This window comes from Pseudophryne corroboree, chromosome 1, assembly GCF_028390025.1.
Source record: "Pseudophryne corroboree isolate aPseCor3 chromosome 1, aPseCor3.hap2, whole genome shotgun sequence".
In the NCBI taxonomy this organism is placed as follows: domain Eukaryota; kingdom Metazoa; phylum Chordata; class Amphibia; order Anura; family Myobatrachidae; genus Pseudophryne; species Pseudophryne corroboree.
In genome coordinates, this window is record NC_086444.1 from 1,031,978,300 (window position 1) to 1,031,998,134 (window position 19,835).

Here is a 19,835-nt window from a genome sequence, read left to right on the forward strand (position 1 = left end):
GCCATAAAAATCAATATGTTTCTTATATAGCTCAATAGGAATTCCATCTAACCCTGGTGCCTTGCCTCCAGGAAATGATTTGATGGCTGTTTCAATCTCCGTCAATGACAAGGGGGAGTCCAGGAATTCAACCGCCACATTAGAGAGCGAAGGCAATGGTAAACCAACAAGATAATCATTTATTTCCGCTGAATCAGCCGATAGTCTTGTACTATACAGATTTTTATAATAGGCAACAAATTGGTCTGCTATTTCCGGGGTCTTTACATAAGTTACACCATCATCTCCGTCTATCGCAAGGACAGTATTAGAGGATCTATCTGCCGCCGCTAAATATGCTAGATAAGTACCAGGTCTATCGCCCGTAGCATAATAAGAGTGTTGGGCATACATCAAACGGTATTTGGCTTTATCAGATAGACAGCACCTCCATTTGGACTGCGCAAGCAACCATGCGTCCTTGGAGGCAACCAACCCATCTTGCAAATATTGGATTTCTAGGGACCTACAGGAAGCCTCAAGTTCCATTTCTTGGCGTTTGTAGCCATTTTTTAAAGTAGCAATCCGTCTAATTAGGGAACCACGTATAAATGCTTTAAATGCGTCCCAGAGAATTGCTGGTCCAGCAGTACCCCCATTCAGCTCTAAAAACTCCCGCCAAGCAAGCTCAAGCTCCGCTCCAGTGCCCATTTGTGAAAGCCAGAATGAGTTGAGTTTCCAAAACAACTGTCCCCGGGCTCCCCCAGTATCCAGATTCAACAGTACTGGTGAGTGGTCAGAGATTCCTCTAGTTGCGTACTGGATATCAACAATCTTGGGAACTAAACAGGGGGAGACCAGGGACGATCCTAGAAAATGAGGAGTAAATAGGGGAAAAGCAGGAGAACTGTCGAGCAGCTGGATGCCGCACCCTCCAGACGTCCACCAAACCCATACCCTCCACTAGCAGAGCAAAGTTACCCGGACGTGGGCGAGGTACAGTAGTACTGGTGCTGAAGCTATCCACTCTATGATCCATGACATTATTAAAGTCCCCAGTGCAGACGGTGGGAGTATTGGGGTAAAGGGACATAAACTCAGCAGCCTTGCGTAAAACCTCCGGGGAGTACGGTGGAGGTATGTAGATAGCCAATAATAATAAAGACATGGAGTTTATTTGACATTTAAGAAAAACGTACCGTCCCCACCGATCTACCCGGACCTGGTCTAAAACAAATGGGAGAGATCTACGGATCAGAATGGAGACGCCTCTGGAATGGGAGGTATGAGTGGAATGATATAGCCACCCAATCCATGGTCTTTTAAGAGATAAAACTTTGGCTCCCTCCAGGTGCGTCTCCATAAGACAAACGACATCTGCGGAGTACTGCCTAATCTGCCGAAGCACCAGGGCCCTTTTAATTTTGTCATTAAGGCCTCGCACATTCCAGGATAAGATTTTTAGACTAAGTGATGCCATAATACATAATAGCACCAAGTGCTAGATGTGTCCACAACATTGAAAATATCTGAAATAGATAGAAAAGTAACCGCCTGCAAAAAATTTCTCTAAACATGTCGCCACAGCAATGCTTATAAAACAACCACCCATTAAATCCTCCCTTCTCCCCCATACACCCCCCCACCCTGTATACCGGCCCGAACTGTGGCATACCTAATCCCAAAAAACCCCCCTCCCCACAACTAAACAACTAGTAAAGAGGACAAAAAATACAGCGGTCGCAAGCAGGCATTGCTCCCCCGCCATAACCTAACCCCCCCCAGGACCAGATAAGCACCCGACCTCCGACCATGTAAGGACCGGATATCAAGTGCAGCATTTAGTATATTACCAATAACAGCTGTATCGATGACCTAGTAGGAAAAAGTCAACAAACATTAATACATTAGCTGTATACACAAATACTCAATGACATAAATCGCAGCCCAGCCAACGGGTAGTTGCAACATTCAGTCATTTGACAGGGGGCGCCCTGCCGGGAACTGCCTGTCAAGCCACGTCGCCGCCTCCCGCGGGGTCAAGAAAAATTTAGTCTCTCCTCCTGCGACCACCCTCAACTTCGAAGGAAAAAGCATAGCATAAGGGAGATTAAGCTCCCGGAGACGTCTCTTAATTGGAAGGAACTGGGCTCTCTCCTTCTGGACGTCAACCGCAAAATCAGGAAATACAGAGATCCGGGTACCATTCCACTTAAGTGGGCCTTTGGTGCGTGCCAGGGTGAGTACCTTGTCCCGATCCTTGAAGTGGAGGAATTTAGCTATAAATGTACGGGGAGGAGCCCCCGGCGGCAATGGCCGCATAGGGATTCTATGTGCTCGTTCCACCGCGTAGTGTGATGTAAAAGCATCCGACCCAAAGAAATCTGTAAGCCACTTCTCCAAAAACTGCTCAGGTGCATCTCCCTCCTCCTTTTCCGGCAAGCCCACAAACCGAATGTTATTTCGTCTCAGACGCCCCTCCATATCGGTCAATTTTTTCTGCACCTCCGACATCTGGGATTCAAGGGCAGTGGTGCGTCGGCCAAGCGGGGCCACAGTGTCCTCGACAGTAGAAATGCGGGTTTCCGCCTCCCCCACTCTCTCTCTAACTCGTTGTAGATCCTGATGAATCAAGGAGAGATCTGATTGCACCTGGGTGATCTTTTCAGCCAGCCTGCCTTCGCTGGCATTTACTGCGTCCAGTACCCTTTGGATAGCATCCTCTGAGGTCTCTGGAGGGCCGGAGCCCGCACTTGTAGCCGGGGAGGGGGGAGAGGATCCATCCCGCGACCCCCCCGTTCTCTTATCTTGCGCGGGAGGGTTTCTAGCGTATTTTTCAAGCTTGGCCGCAGCCTGAGAAGTCTTCCCCATAGTATTCGTTATAGGCACCCCACAGGGAGTTGCAGCACTTATATGAGAGAGTTATGGTGAACCAAGCAGGTACGCCTCCAGACCGTACTACAGTAGCAACTCAGGAGTTACACAATGGTAAACCAGCAGCCTCCAGCCGGATATATATATAATGAAAAGAGAAGCAGGGGATGGTGTAAATATATATAGCTGAGCAGCAGGGTCAGAGCCTCCTAATGTGATGCCGCGTGACCGCCTGATGGAGCAGGGAGTTAAGCAGTGTCCCCCCAGATCAGAGCTGTGCGGTAAAGATAAATAGCCCCTACTGTAGGCCTCCAGGCAGGGTGAGATTCGGGACGTTCAGCCAGGGATGTGCAGCAGGAGGATAGGGGGGAGGGGTACAGGTCAGCAACCAACCCAGGCGGGCCCCCACATATTTAACAGACTGCCCCGTATCAGCAAGTACCTGTCTTTCCTGTCCAATCAGGATGGGTGAATGGCCAGGTCAGTGGGCACAGCAGCCAGCAGCCTGGTGTGATCAGAGCGGTCCTCCAGGCTCCCCAGAATGTTCCTGATGGTACTGCAGCACAGCCCCACTCAAGGGTCTCGGATGGCTGCAGCGATCACGGGAGCCGCACTTCCGGTCCCCCAGGTCTGCGGCGGTGTGTGATGGTGCAGTCAGGCTCAAGGGTGTTCTGGGTCCCCCCAGCAGGCAGACAGTGCGGCAGCCAAACTCCCCTCACTCCCTTCCCCAAAGGCGCGGGCAGCGGTGGAGAGCCGGAGCCGAACTTCCGGTCCTCAGGGCGGCACGGACATGTGGCGGTGTATGGCGTGCTGCGCTCCAGGCGCCACAGACTCCTCTCGCGTCCCCCAGCAGGCACTCCAGGACGGCGGGCGAGCGCTTCCTCTCCCCTCCACGAACACGCGGGTCTCAGCGGTGTATGGGAGCCGAACTTCCGGTCCGCGGTGAGCGCGCGGCGACGGCTCCAGCGCCGGGCAGGGCCCGCCGAGTGAACAGGGCTGCAGGAGTCAGAGGGACCACGGGATCCGGTCCAGATTCACTCCATGGGGGTAGGGGGAGTTCATGCAGCGTTGGGCATAATATCAGACCCTGGGGGGGAATAGAGGATAGTACTTCAGGATATAACGGCAGGAGAGCTGCACAGTTCAGGTGCTACTCCATGCTCGTCCAGGCCACGCCCCCGAGGCCGGAGTCTTTTACTATTGGAAGCCAAGTGGATCCATACCCTTCAAACTGTAAAACAGTTAGTCTTAAATGAGATGCTGTCCTATACTTATTTCTTATGAATGGTTTGATAGACAGTTTTTGTAGTGACTATCAGTGGTTATAGAATATTAGTCCTTTTTTGTGGCTAAATGAGTTTGTATGTAGGGGGGCTGTATCAAGTACAGGCTATAATTGGGGGGCTCTATTGTAAAACACACAGTACAGCTATTTATATTCCCTCTTTTTGGGAAGGTTTAGTTTCTCTACCATATTGAGTAAATATGAATCAAGATCACATAGCATACTGCTGTAACAGCCATTTCGTTAGGAGAATTGCCTTTTTTGCCAGTGCCATGATAGGTTTTATTATGTGAGCCCTGTCTAAACACTACTGTCAGTACAGCACGGGGCAGTAAGGCTTTTTACATTTTGAGTCCCTGCTAATGATAGCTTTTAGTAGATCAAGAAACTAAAAATGTATTTTATATTGATCACATCGTTACTAGTAAGTTGACTAGTGTCATTTGTAGGTAGAATACAGCTTTAAAGTGATGTATATACTAGCCTCTGAAATGGGTCATCTTCAATTAACAGATTCCCCAGTCTCATGCGGTTGTATGGTTTCTATTGTAGTCACCATGGTGATGGTATACACATTTGGTAGCCAAAGCCCCCATCTGAGGCCGGGCACTGATGACATCACGGAATCTCAGTGAGAGTGGAGGCAAAAGGTTGCACGTGGGTCTATCACTTCAGGTATTTGTACATTGTTTGCATTGTCTTGATAAACAGGGTCTCCCCTGAAACGTCGACTTAAGCTAGTGTCATGGTTTGATTTCTTTTGCTGATACAGTCCCCTGCAGTGCCCACCTATTACGCTGCATACATTACCTGAGGGTTGGTGGGGCACCAGATCAAGGTGTTTTTATTGCATTTGGAGAGTGCCATTCAAGAGTGAGTGAGTGAGTCTCATGTATATATGGAATGTATTCCTTGTGGCTAGTCATTAATTTCCTTTTAATTGCATATGCTCTTAAGAACATACCTTGTTTAGGACAACAAGAGAAAGAATCCGTGGTATACTGTTCTCATTATCATATGAATACGATAATTAAACCTAGCCTAGTTCTACTCATGAATTTACAGCGGTAATAGGACCTTAGTAACCTCACTGCGTAGCTAGGGCACCTTTTTGTTATTGACTATTTACTGGAAACAATAAGCCGTTAACATCAACTTTGTCTACTGCTGCAGTTGGGGACAGCTCTTCAGACTATAAGGTTGATTTATCAAGCAGGGGAAAAAATAGTGAAGTGTACCACTGGAGTACTTGGCATAGCAACCAATAATTTTATAGAATGTACTTGATAAAAGGTTCCTCAAAGCTAACTGGTTGCCATGGGTAACTCCTCCAATGGTCCACTTCCCCATTATTTTCTCTACTTGATACTGTACATCAGTCCCTTTATTCTAAAATATATACACAAAAACTCCCTAAAACTAGCTTTAGACATTCCAAAATAATTGATCTGTGAAACTACAGTGTGAAACTACAGTAGGGCATGGCCAGACCACCCGCCGGTTTGTCCAGGTGACAGTGGGGGGGGGGGGGGGGGCATGCCTAACACTGAAATGCACATCAGTGTTTCACAAACCAGGTCGTTCTCATGGAACCCCAGCCATGCATGGTTTCCAGATCATCTAGCTGGAACACAAATGTATTAATAAACACAATAGATCTGCTGGTGGCACAAATTACTCCTGAGGACATCTTGAAAACCACACAATGTCCAGGTTCTAAGAGGACAGAGTTTGAGAAACACTGCACTAGGCTGCACAGAGATTCCTTCAAAACTTCTGTTAGTTGCTGGGAGCACCAGTGGCAGGTGGTTATGTGGCACATGGGAGGTGACAAGGACGTAGAATGTAATGCTTAATCAGTACACCTTTGGTAATTTAATTTATATACAATACTGAAAAAACATCTAAAACTACACGTTATTCAGTAACAAATCCCACAGATAGCATATTGGCTACATGTTACTTACAGGCAACCATTTACCAATATCCCCTGTGTGTAGCCAACCATCCTGGTCTAAAGCTTCTGCAGTTTTCTCCTCATCCTTTAAGTACCCTTGAAACACATTTGACCCTTTGACACAAACCTGTTAAGATAAAACATTTTAAACACTGAAATCCTGCTATTTTGAAGAGTTTCACAGTACAAATCGCTTTATTGTACTCACCTCACCCTCTCCTTTTGCAGCAAAGTAATTCATGTCCTCGACATCTACCAGCTTCACATAATTGCAGGGCATAGGAGCACCAACATGACCTGAGGTACACATTCACAGTCACCAGCACTGATTTATCAGGTGATTACATTACAAAAATACAGGTTGTGTTTGTAAAAGTCTGTGTTGGGTAGAGTCTAGGAAATAGGCACATTAAATAAGTTGACCTATGGACTATATTTGCATGGAGTTTGCATCCCCAATATGAATAGCAGGGTCGTTTAGGGTGGGGTAATTTAGTGGGAATCACTATTTTGGTCCCAATTCCCAGTCTTCATTATTGACACATTTTGCCGTTATCTTTTGCCTGGCTGCAGTAGCCTCTCATGACCAGAGGGAGTGTGAGCCATTGTTACTAAGTCTCACACACCAACAAATTCTTCACGGACCATGGGGTTAATTCTGAGTTGATCGCAGCAGGAACTTTGTTAGCAGTTGGGCAAAACCATGTGCACTGCAGGGGGGCAGATATAACATGTGCAGAGAGAGACAGATTTGGGTGTGGTGAGTTCAATCTGCAATCTAAATTGCAGTGTAAAAATAAAGCAGCCAGTATTTACCCTGCACAGAAACAAAATAACCCACCCAAATCTAACTCTCTCTGCAAATGTTATATCTGCCCCCCTGCAGTGCACATGGTTTTGCCCAACTGCTAAAAAATTTCCTGCTGCGATTAACTTGGAATTACCCCCATATCAGATTGTCAGAATGACTTTTGAAACTATACTTCTTTATTATCTCAGCATAAAATATGCATTAAGTCACTAAAAAAATAAGATTTTACTTACCGATAAATCTATTTCTCGTAGTCCGTAGTGGATGCTGGGACTCCGTCAGGACCATGGGGATTAGCGGCTCCGCAGGAGACAGGGCACAAAAATAAAAGCTTTAGAACTAGGTGGTGTGCACTGGCTCCTCCCCCTATGACCCTCCTCCAAGCCTCAGTTAGGATACTGTGCCCGGACGAGCGTACACAATAAGGAAGGATTTTGAATCCCGGGTAAGACTCATACCAGCCACACCAATCACACCGTACAACTTGTGATCTGAACCCAGTTAACAGTATGACAAACGTAGGAGCCTCTGAACAGACGGCTCACAACAATAACAACCCGATTTTTTTGTAACAATAACTATGTACAAGTATTGCAGACAATCCGCACTTGGGATGGGCGCCCAGCATCCACTACGGACTACGAGAAATAGATTTATCGGTAAGTAAAATCTTATTTTCTCTGACGTCCTAGTGGATGCTGGGACTCCGTCAGGACCATGGGGATTATACCAAAGCTCCCAAACGGGCGGGAGAGTGCGGATGACTCTGCAGCACCGAATGAGAGAACTCCAGGTCCTCTTTAGCCAGGGTATCAAATTTGTAGAATTTTCCAAACGTGTTCTCCCCCGACCACGTAGCTGCTCGGCAGAGTTGTAATGCCGAGACCCCTCGGGCAGCCGCCCAAGATGAGCCCACCTTCCTTGTGGAATGGGCCTTGATAGATTTAGGCTGTGGCAGGCCTGCCACAGAATGTGCAAGTTGAATTGTGCTACAAATCCAACGAGCAATCGTCTGCTTAGAAGCAGGAGCACCCAGCTTGTTGGGTGCATACAGTATAAACAGTGAGTCAGATTTTCTGACTCCAGCCGTCCTTGAAATATATATTTTCAATGCCCTGACAACGTCCAGCAACTTGGAATCCTCCAAATCGCTAGTAGCCGCAGGCACCACAATAGGCTGGTTCAGGTGAAACGCTGAAACCACCTTAGGCAGAAACTGAGGACGCGTCCGCAGTTCTGCCCTGTCCGAATGGAAAATCAGATATGGGCTTTTATACGATAAAGCCGCCAATTCTGACACTCTCCTGGCTGAAGCCAGGGCCAGTAGCATGGTTACTTTCCATGTAAGATATTTCAAATCCACCTATTTGAGTGGCTCAAACCAATGGGATTTGAGAAAATCCAAAACTACATTAAGATCCCACGGAGCCACTGGGGGCACAACCGGGGGCTGTATATGTAGTACTCCTTTTACAAAAGTCTGGACTTCAGGAACTGAAGCCAATTCTTTCTGGAAGAAAATCGACAGGGCCGAAATTTGAACCTTAATGGACCCTAATTTGAGGCCCATAGACAATCCTGTTTGCAGGAAATGTAGGAATCGACCCAGTTGAAATTCCTCCGTCGGGGCCTTCCTGGCCTCACACCACGCAACATATTTTCTCCAAATGCGGTGATAATGTTGTGCAGTCACCTCCTTCCTGGCTTTTACCAGGGTAGGGATGACCTCTTCCGGAATGCCTTTTTCCCTTAGAATTCGGCGTTCAACCGCCATGCCGTCAAACGCAGCCGCGGTAAGTCTTGGAATAGACACGGTCCCTGCTGAAGCAGGTCCAGTCTTAGAGGTAGAGGCCACGGATCTTCCGTGAGCATCTCCTGAAGTTCCGGGTACCAAGTTCTTCTTGGCCAATCCGGAGCCACGAGTATCGTTCTTACTCCCCTTTGCCGTATAATTCTCAGTACTTTTGGTATGAGAGGCAGAGGAGGAAACACATACACTGACTGGAACACCCACGGTGTTACCAGAGCGTCCACAGCTATTGCCTGAGGGTCTCTTGACCTGGCGCAATACCTGTCCAGTTTTTTGTTGAGGCGGGACGCCATCATATCCACCTTTGGTTTTTCCCAACGGTTCACAATCATGTGGAAGACTTCTGGATGAAGTCCCCACTCTCCTGGGTGTAGATCGTGTCTGCTGAGGAAGTCCGCTTCCCAGTTGTCCACTCCCGGAATGAACACTGCTGACAGTGCTATCACATGATCTTCCGCCCAGCGAAGAATCCTTGCAGCTTCTGCCATTGCCCTCCTGCTTCTTGTGCCGCCCTGTCTGTTTACGTGGGCGACTGCCGTGATGTTGTCCGACTGGATCAACACCGGCTGACCCTGAAGCAGGGGTTTTGCCAGGCTTAGAGCATTGTAAATCGCTCTTAGCTCCAGTATATTTATGTGAAGAGACATCTCCAGGCTTGACCACACTCCCTGGAAGTTTCTTCCCTGTGTGACCGCTCCCCAGCCTCTCAGACTGGCATCCGTGGTCACCAGGACCCAGTCCTGTATGCCGAATCTGCGGCCCTCTAACAGATGAGCACTCTGCAACCACCACAGAAGAGACACCCTTGTCCGTGGAGACAAAGTTATCCGCTGATGCATCTGCAGATGCGATCCGGACCATTTGTCCAGCAGATCCCACTGAAAAGTTTGTGCGTGGAATCTGCCGAATGGAATCGCTTCGTAAGAAGCCACCATTTTTCCCAGGACTCTTGTGCATTGATGCACAGACACTTTTCCTGGTTTTAGGAGGTTCCTGACAAGTTCGGATAACTCCCTGGCTTTCTCCTCCGGAAGAAACACCTTTTTCTGAACCGTGTCCAGAATCATTCCCAGGAACAGCAGACGTGTCGTCGGGGTCAATTGAGATTTTGGAAAATTCAGAATCCACCCGTGCTGTTGCAGCACTACTTGGGTTAGTGCTACTACGTCCCCCAGCTGTTCTCTGGACCTTGCCCTTATCAGTAGATCGTCCAAGTAAGGGATAATTAATACGCCTTTTCTTCGCAGAAGAAACATCATTTCGGCCATTACCTTGGTAAAGACCCGAGGTGCCGTGGACAATCCAAACGGCAGCGTCTGAAACTGATAATGACAGTTTTGCACCACGAACCTGAGGTACCCTTGATGTGAAGGGCAAATTGGGACATGCAGGTAAGCATCCTTGATGTCCAGGGACACCATAAAGTCCCCTTCTTCCAGATTCGCTATCACTGCTCTGAGTGACTCCATCTTGAACTTGAATTTTTGTATGTACAGGTTCAAAGATTTCAGATTTAGAATAGGTCTTACCGAGCCGTCCGGCTTCGGTACCACAAATAGTGTGGAATAATACCCCTTTCCCTGTTGTAGGAGGGGTACCTTGACTATCACCTGCTGAGAATACAGCTTGTGAATGGCTTCCAATACCGTCGCCCTGTCTGAGGGAGACGTTGGCAGAGCAGACTTTAGGAACCGGCGAGGGGGAGACTTCTCGAATTCCAACCTGTAACCCTGAGATACTACCTGCAGGATCCAGGGGTCCACCTGTGAGTGAGCCCACTGTGCGCTGAAATTCTTGAGTCGACCCCCCACCGCCCCTGAGTCCGCTTGTAAAGCCCCAACGTCATGCTGAGGGCTTTGCAGAAGCCGGGGAGGGCTTCTGCTCCTGGGAGGGAGCTGCTTGGTGCACTCTCTTACCCTTTCCTTTGCCTCAGGGCAGATATGACTGTCCTTTTGCCCGCTTGTTCTTATAGGAACGAAAGGACTGCGGCTGAAAAGACGGTGTCTTTTTCTGTTGGGAGGGGACCTGAGGTAAAAAGGTGGATTTCCCGGCTGTTGCCGTGGCCACCAAATCCGATAGACCGACCCCAAATAATTCCTCCCCTTTATACGGCAATACTTCCATATGCCGTTTGGAATCCGCATCACCTGACCACTGTCGCGTCCATAAACTTCTTCTGGCAGATATGGACATCGCACTTACTCTCGATGCCAGAGTGCAAATATCCCTCTGAGCATCTCGCATATAAAGAAAAGCATCCTTTAATTGCTCTATAGTCAATAAAATACTGTCCCTATCCAGGGTATCAATATTTTCAGTCAGGGAATCCGACCAAACCACCCCAGCACTGCACATCCATGCAGAGGCGATGGCTGGTCGCAGTATAACACCAGTATGAGTGTATATACTTTTCAGGGTAGTTTCCAGCCTCCTATCAGCTGGATCCTTGAGGGCGGCCGTTTCAGGAGACGGTAACGCCACTTGTTTTGATAAGCGTGTAAGTGCCTTATCTACCCTAGGGGGTGTTTCACACACTTCATTCAATTCCTCTGATTCAGGAAAAACTACAGGTAGTTTTTTCAGACCCCACATAATACCCCTTTTTGTGGTACTTGCAGTATCAGAGATATGCAAAGCCTCCTTCATTGCCGTGATCATATAACGTGTGGCCCTACTGGAAAATACGTTTGTTTCTTCACCGTCGACACTAGATTCGGTGTCCGTGTCTGGGTCTGTGTCGACCGACTGAGGTAAAGGGCGTTTTACAGCCCCTGACGGTGTCTGAGACGCCTGGACAGGTACTAACTGGTTTGCCGGCCGTCTCATGTCGTCAACTGATTTTTGTAACGTGCTGACATTATCACGTAATTCCATAAACAAAGCCATCCATTCCGGTGTAGACTCCCTAGGGGGTGACATCACCATTACCGGCAATTGCTCCGCCTCCACACCAACATCGTCCTCATACATGTCGACACACACGTACCGACACACAGCAGACACACAGGGAATGCTCTTATCGAAGACAGGACCCCACTAGCCCTTTGGGGAGACAGAGGGAGAGTTTGCCAGCACACACCCAAGCGCTATAAATATATAGGAACAACCCTACAGAAGTGTTGTTTCCTTTATAGCAGCTTAATATATCAATATCGCCAAAAAAGTGCCCCCCCTCTCTGTTTTTTTACCCTGTTTCTGTAGTGCAGTGCAGGGGAGAGTCCTGGGAGCCTTCCTCGCAGCGGAGCTGTGCAGGAAAATGGCGCTGTGTGCTGAGGAGATAGGCCCCGCCCCCTATTTCGGCGGGCTCTTCTCCCGGTGTTTGTGAGACCTGGCAGGGGTTAAATACATCCATATAGCCCCAGGGGCTATATGTGATGTATTTTTAGCCAGAACAAGGTATTATCATTGCTGCCCAGGGCGCCCCCCCCCAGCGCCCTGCACCCTCAGTGACCGCTGGTGTGAAGTGTGCTGACAACAATGGCGCACAGCTGCAGTGCTGTGCGCTACCTCATGAAGACTGAAAAGTCTTCTGCCGCCGGTTTCTGGACCTCTTCACTTTTCGGCATCTGCAAGGGGGTCGGCGGCGCGGCTCCGGGACCGGACTCCATGGCTGGGCCTGTGTTCGATCCCTCTGGAGCTAACGGTGTCCAGTAGCCTAAGAAGCCAATCCATCCTGCACGCAGGTGAGTTCACTTCTTCTCCCCTAAGTCCCTCGTTGCAGTGAGCCTGTTGCCAGCAGGACTCACTGAAAATAAAAAACCTAATAACTTTTTCTAAGCAGCTCTTTAGGAGAGCCACCTAGATTGCCCCCTGCTCGGACGGGCACAAAAACCTAACTGGGGCTTGGAGGAGGGTCATAGGGGGAGGAGCCAGTGCACACCACCTAGTCCTAAAGCTTTTATTTTTGTGCCCTGTCTCCTGCGGAGCCGCTAATCCCCATGGTCCTGACGGAGTCCCAGCATCCACTAGGACGTCAGAGAAATAAAATAAAAAGGGAGCTAATTTCTGCAAGGCTAACATAAGATCCCAGCCATGTAAACAAAGACTCATTTGTAGAGCACAGGTTTATGGAGTTTATCATTAATTATAATGACCATGCATGCCATCCCCTAATATAAAACATTTTTGAAAAGATAACAGGCTGTAAGAAAATCGTCACAGTTCCCAAGTACCTGTGGTATTCTAGCTGCTGTTGAACTACACATCGCATCATGCCCTGCCACAGTTTGAACATTCCCTACAAGAATAACTGGCTGGGCATGCTGGGAGGTACAGTTCCACAGGGTGCTCCTGCATTACTCGGCCAATATGTAACACCCTGACAATCAAGCTGCTCACAAACTCCCTACATGGCTAAACCAAAAATCTGTAGGTAGTGGCCAATAGATGTACGGAGACAGTATGGAGGGAAAAAGACCAGATACATGACAGACCATATTCCCTACCTGCTGTCCAGTCTCCAGGAATACTCAGAGAACAACCAGCCGTACATTCAGTTTGCCCATATCCTTCATAGAACTAGTAAAGAAAGACAATTTTGTCATCTAAATGTGCAAAAATGTAAAAAAAAAAAAAAAGTGGTAGGGCACTTGTCTGAATTTGACGTGTCAATTCTCCAGAATTTATATACAATGCAAATACTTATATACTATAATAGCTTGCAGCTACCTCATAATTTCCAAAAGCAAAACTCACAAATACTCCATGGAAAGGAATACATATTTGTGTGATCTATGTTTTCATCTGCTTTTCCAAATGTGTACGTTACTACAAATACTAATCAGATTAACCCCTAGTTATCTGGAGGTGATTTGCATCACCTAAATGAAATAAAGAAATTAAAACGCACTGTATTTGTAAACTTGCACTTCTGTGAATTTATAGTTCATAAACAGGGCTGGAACACCCACTGTCAATGTATTCTGTTTTATGTACTGGGTGTAGACTGAACACCTATGGCTAAATTCCACCAGTGGAATGTGCAAACTACTGTATGCAGCCAAATGTATTAAGACAAAGCCATTTTATTTCCCAGATAGAAATATGTACCCTCCCTTTTAGCACCTGAGTGACATCACAATCTGATTGAGCATCTTACCAATAAATGTGCATTGCATTTCAGAGGCATGGATGGGTCAGCATTAGGAGGGATTGCCGACTCCAGTGTGCCATTGGAGAAGTTAGGGGTGTCTCCAGGTAGCCGACTCTCAGATGCTGTAGGAGCCAATATCAGGTGGCCTTACACTGGGCTATTAGACCCAGACATATTTGTCATTATTTATGGGGTGGGTTTGGGGTGCGATATTCCCTGAGTTGGTATGGCTAGGCTGCTTCAGGTTGGCATACCCCAACACTTATGTTTTTCCCTGTCACATAGTATATATTTTTGTATTATTTTAATCACACCTCACTTACATAGCACTTATGTGCTTCTCATTAACCCTTACTAATTTTCACCTGTGTGCTACCCTGGGGTAGCAGATATGATGGGGTCCTGCACCCCGGCCCCACACCTAGTATTAGGGACCCCCAGTGACAGACTCCTTGCCGTTCGACCTGGGGGCTTATACGCAACTAAGGTCTCTGTATTATTTCTCACTCAGTGTGCATTAGGGATAGCTATATGTTTTTCTCTTACCCAGAATTACCCCTCCCTTTTAGCACCTGAGTGACATCACAATCTGATTGAGCAGCTTACCAATACATAAATATGTACCCACCTGACAGCCAAGAGCTGCCCGTAAGAATGTTAACACTGTAGGAGAAACTGGTGCTGCTCCCGTTATCATTAGTCGTACCTTTCCTCCAAGGCTCTCCTAGAAGTAAAACAAAATTAGAAGATTAAAATAATTACAATGACCAGCATATGTGTTGTGTTTACCACCAGAACTCTTAGGCAGTACGGATGGTGTAATGGTTACTGCCTCACAGCACTGAGGTCATGGGTTCAATTCCCACCATCGTCCTAACTGTGTGGAGTTTTTATATTCTCCCCGTACTTGTGTGGGTTTCTTCTGGGTACTCTGGTTTCATCCCACAATCCTAACATATACTGGTAGGTTAATTGGCTCTTAACGAAATATTAACCCTGTTGTGTTTAGCGAAGTGGCTCTCATCTGCTGTCAGAATGCTATGATTCTATAATACTCTAGTGTACTTAAAACGTCAACGACATGAAAGTAGAAGATGCACCTGTTATGTACCAATACAGCCGGCCACTTCAACTCAACACAGTGAAAAAATAAAGTTATTGCCATGGGGAAAAAACAAAAACAAATCCTCAGTGTACCTGGCTTTAACGAATTATATACGTATTTATATACACCGTGTGCCCATTTCCATGCCACACTTACAGTAAAATGCTTGTAGTGTTTTTCTTTTAAGCCCACACCTTGATAAACACGTGCCTCACCCTGTAGTATACACTAAATGACTTGAAGTAACCTGATGAGGTGGAGCACAGAACCAGTGTCAGAATATGCCCTCCCTGTCCTCAAGCTCCGACAACACCTTCTGTACAAGGCAAACTACAGAGAGAGGATCTTGCTTTTTGGAATGCTGTCCCTACCTGAAGTTTTTGGAATATGAGCTTGTCCCAAAGACTATCCTTTCGGATAATTCCACTGCGGAGCTCAGCCTCTTTTCTTTTGGAAGCAAATTCCAGCAGCCAACGTTTCAAGGTAGTATTAGCTTGTCCAAAGACCTAGAGGGAATAAAAATAATCTAGAATTAGCCAAAAGGCAAGTAGCATGCTTTAGAATGTTCTTGTGAAAGTAAAACACAGTCACTTACTCTATCAAACATCCTGTTTAACAGCCGAGGAACAACTGGGAAGATGGTAGGTTGCAAAACCTTCAAGTCATCCATCAGCAACCGAATGTCTCCTTGGAAGAACCCTATTTTTGCTCCATGGCAAAGTGCTACACACTGGGAAAAAAAACCCACAGTTTTATTTGTGGTTTAATAATCTCCCCCCCCCCCCCCTTTCCCCCACACCCCTTCCCAATACAGACAGTGCAACGTGATTAACCAAACATGACCTACAGGAACCAATTTTATATAATATGAGCCCATAAAACTAAAGTGCATCATAAAATGCTGGGGAGATACTGAATACAAAAAAAAAAAAAAAAAACAACCCACACACCACAAGCATGGTAATAATAAATAAAAATAATAATAATAATCACATACAGTAGAATTCTGATTATACAGTATCTAGTCAAATACTGCATTTGTGTGTTCTGATAATGTACCAAATAAATACCTTCACTCATCTGGGGGCAAAATGAGAACAGGACAGCCCTTTAACCAGCATACTCCATATGTGCTAAGGATGCAACACCACCTTTGGGTAGATTTACTAACGGCAGCCTTCAAAAGCCTCCGCTTTGTCAGGTTTACACAGGAAATGTGCAGCACGTTTTGCTTTGAACAGTACAGTAGTTTAAGTTTCCTGAAGAGTTTGGTCTTCCTCCATAACATAAAGCAATGTGCAGTAAACCTGGATGTAGAGTGCTATACTCCTCACTGTTTTATGGTGTGGAGGGAACACTCCAGTTATACAATCATATTACAGGTAATTCTACCTTACAGTTCATGTTGCAATGTGAAACTACTACTGAACAAGAGAGCTGTCAGTGTGTACACAGTACAGCCCATGTGATTATTATGACAAGTGGGAGGACATACAGAGCACACTGACATCTCAGGCAGCAGCTACTGCTGTGTGTGTGTAAACTAGCCACTGCCCAGCTTTAGGAAGAACATCCCTGTTCTTGGCAACGACAAGTAAAACATTACCTACCAAAGGATTAAGCTTCCACATTGTAGATGGCTTTATCAACTAAATATTTTTACAGGAAAGATATCTAGTGTTGTGTACACACTGTGAGATCCTTGCTATGCCCGATATTCACTTTGTGATTTCCCCTGAACCCCCCGGAGCCCAGCACCACCGATTTTGACTAACTTTTCTTGAGATATGGACTGTGTGTGCTTACGATTTTGGCTTATGTGAGATGTAATCGACATGCAAGATGAACTAGATAGTACACCGATCTAGCAAGGATTGACTTGCCTGCACAGTCTATCTTTTCTTGCTATACCGACCTGGCGGGACCGCACATCGGGATCGAAAGTGGCATAACACCTTGCGATTTGCACAAACTTTTCTTGCGATTTTGACTATAGTCAAAATCGAAAGAAAAAAAATCTCACTGTGTGTACACACGGAATCCGCATAGGTGCGATTTAAGGTCATATTTCTAATGATAAATCACGTTATCCAGCCCTCATCGGAAACATACAGGTGTATTTTATACAGCTACTAAACCCAAGGCCAGGTTTCAGGATATGCTGAAGCAAGCTTAAGTGCATACAGGTAAAGTCCAAAGATGCAGCATTGGATCATCTGCGTGAACATCAGTTATCTGAGTAACACTGAGGTTACACAGGATGGCTGTGTAATTCATGCTTCTAGGGCCACTGAAGCACTGGCCTGAGCTCGCACAGATAACGGGACAGATATGCCCCCTTTTCTCGAACACTGGCCGTCGCTGCCCCTTACTTGCCCCTATACGGCTGCAGCATGTCAATCATACTGCGGCCTACGAACCATAATCGCAGACAGATCTACACATGCACACTACAGATCTTGCTCAGGTAGGGACTGAAAAGCAGTGCAGATGTATGGAAACCACTGGGATTGTGTACATCTCTAAATTAGGCCCCAAGTTCCCAACATATGGGTCACCATTCTATACAACCAGGAACAAGGTTTCAAACTGATGGCACCACTAATACTTCCCATTCAAACTCCATTGCAGCAATAACATAGGTTCAGGGTGTGTAAGCAGTGTAGAATGTCTTTGTTCCCAGCAAGTATAGATGGTACTAGCAGTGTAGTGCTAGCAGTGATAGGGATGCAAAGTAACAAATGGGGCGCACACAGTGCATGTTTTGCAGGTAATCCAGCAGGTGCACAGGTGTATTAATTACTCACTCACACATTTTAAAAGGTCCACAGGTGGAGCTAATTATTTCACTTGCGATTCTGTGAGGGGACCTGCAAAACATGCACTGTGTGTGCCCCCGAGGACAGAGTTTGAGAACCTCTGGTCTAAGGGATCAGTAGGATTTACAGACTATAGGGATGCTGGCAGCGGGACGAGCGCAGAGTCTCCCATTGCAGGCTCTGGGGGTCATTTCGACCTGATCGCAGCGTGATTTAGTTCACACAGCTGCGACCGGGTCACTACTGCGCACACGCGGGGGCCGTAATGCGCACATGCGTCGTTGCCTGGCGACAGCAGTTGCCGGGCAACGACGTTGACAGCGGAAAAAGCGGTTGCAGCGGCGATCACAAGAAGATTGACTGCAGGAAGGCATTCTGGGGCGTCACCTGACCGTTGGAGACCATTTTCGAGGAATGGTAAGAAAAACGCAGGCTTGTCCAGGCGAACGGAGGGCGGATGTCTGACGTGAAAGCCGAGCCCATCATCGCTGGATCCGTTGCACAGGGTAAGTATGTCCAGGGCTGGTCTTGTTTTGCAGGAAACTTTTTTTAGCATAGCAGGGCTGCACAAGCGATCGCAGCCCTGCTATGCTAAAATACACTCCCCCATAGGCGGAGATTAGTTGATCGCACCAGCAGCAAAAAGTTGCTTGGTGCGACCAACTTTGAATGACGGCCTCTGTGGCTCACTACAAGTTCTATTCCCACTCTATCGGTGTCATGGAAACCCATAAGTGTGAATAGCTCGTTAGCTGGGATTAAGTCTGTCGGCATCGTCAGCGGTCGGGATCCCGGCGTCTGTATTCGGACCGCCAGGGTCCCTACTGCCGGTAACTCACCTGCATACTGGGGGTCATTCAGAGTTGATTGCTTGCTGGCTAGTTTTAGCAGCTGTGCAAACGCTATGCCACCACCCACTGGGGAGTGTATTTTAGCTTAGCAGAAGTGCTAACGCATGTGCAGCAGAGCTCTGCAAAAACAGTTTGTGCTGTTTCTGAGTTGCTCTGAACCTACTCAGCGCTTGCGATCACTTCAGCCTATTCGTGTCCGGATTTGACGTCATACACCCGCCCAGCCACGCCTGCGTTTTTGCAAACCCTCCCTGAAAACGGTCAGTTGACACCCAGAAACGCCCCCTTTCTGTCAATCTTCTAGCGGCCGTCAGTGCGACTGAAAACTTTGCTAGAACCTGTGCACAACCACAACGGGCTTTGTACCCGTACGTCGCGCATGTGCATTGCGGGGCATGCGCAGAAATGCTGTTTTTTAGCCTGATCGCTAAATCAACTCTGAATGACCCCCACGTAGCTTGATTGGTCATCTACAGTAGCAATGAGCTAGGAGATTCCCAAACTATCTTGAATCACAGCTCCCTATAATATCAGCATTTTGTTCACGGCACCCCTAGTCCAAGAGTTTCTTATTGAGAAATTAAAAAAAGAAAAAATACTAAATTAAAGTATATGAAGATTACCCATAACCCTTCAGATCAGTTATGTTGTCGTGGTGGTAATCAGTGTTGTGTTTGTTTGTCCATATATTTTATGACTGGCAGCCACTAGCACTGGTTTTGCCTATGAAGTGGACCATTAATAATTGGATTGGATCCTGGACCACCGACCTATGGAACCCAGTTTGGGAAAAAAACCTGGGTCTCTATGCCCATAGTATTTAATATGTTTAATTAGAACATGATAACATCAGGGTTGTAGACCATAACCCAGTCTCTGCATCTCTCCAATATTCTACCACTGTGTGCTAAATACGCTGTTTTTCCTCTGAGCTATTAAATATCTAAGATGGACATATATCTGTTCACTACTGAGGCTTAACCATATGTATGGTTGCAGGATGAAAGCTTCTAAATGGTGTTTGATGGCTAAAATTCATAACGCTGTAGCTAGTCTACAAGGGCCATGAGTCCACTAGAAGATGGAAGCCCACTATAGATAGGAAAATAGATAGTATTCATAAACTTCACATTTCCTCTGGACAGTACTGCTGGTGATTTTAGGTTTGATAACCTTGTTTAATGATTCAGAAAGCCAGTGCAGGTAAATCCCATCATTTGCCTCAAAACAGGAGAACTATGAATTTCCTTTC

At 46.8% G+C, this 19,835-nt stretch overlaps 1 protein-coding gene across 4 annotated transcripts in view; it reads right to left on the minus strand.

Moving 5' to 3' along the window:
- Positions 1-19,835, minus strand: part of ACSL1 (acyl-CoA synthetase long chain family member 1) — a 188,816-nt gene that overhangs the window by 23,305 nt on the left and 145,676 nt on the right. For all 4 annotated transcript variants that reach the window (XM_063920730.1, XM_063920732.1, XM_063920729.1 and 1 more), the window contains exons 12-17: positions 15,509-15,643; positions 15,285-15,419; positions 14,437-14,532; positions 13,162-13,234; positions 6,304-6,392; positions 6,106-6,222 (exon numbers count right to left, since the gene is read on the minus strand). In XM_063920730.1, the coding sequence (XP_063776800.1) occupies positions 6,106-6,222; positions 6,304-6,392; positions 13,162-13,234; positions 14,437-14,532; positions 15,285-15,419; positions 15,509-15,643 (645 nt within the window). The remainder of the gene's footprint in view (positions 1-6,105; positions 6,223-6,303; positions 6,393-13,161; positions 13,235-14,436; positions 14,533-15,284; positions 15,420-15,508; positions 15,644-19,835) is intronic.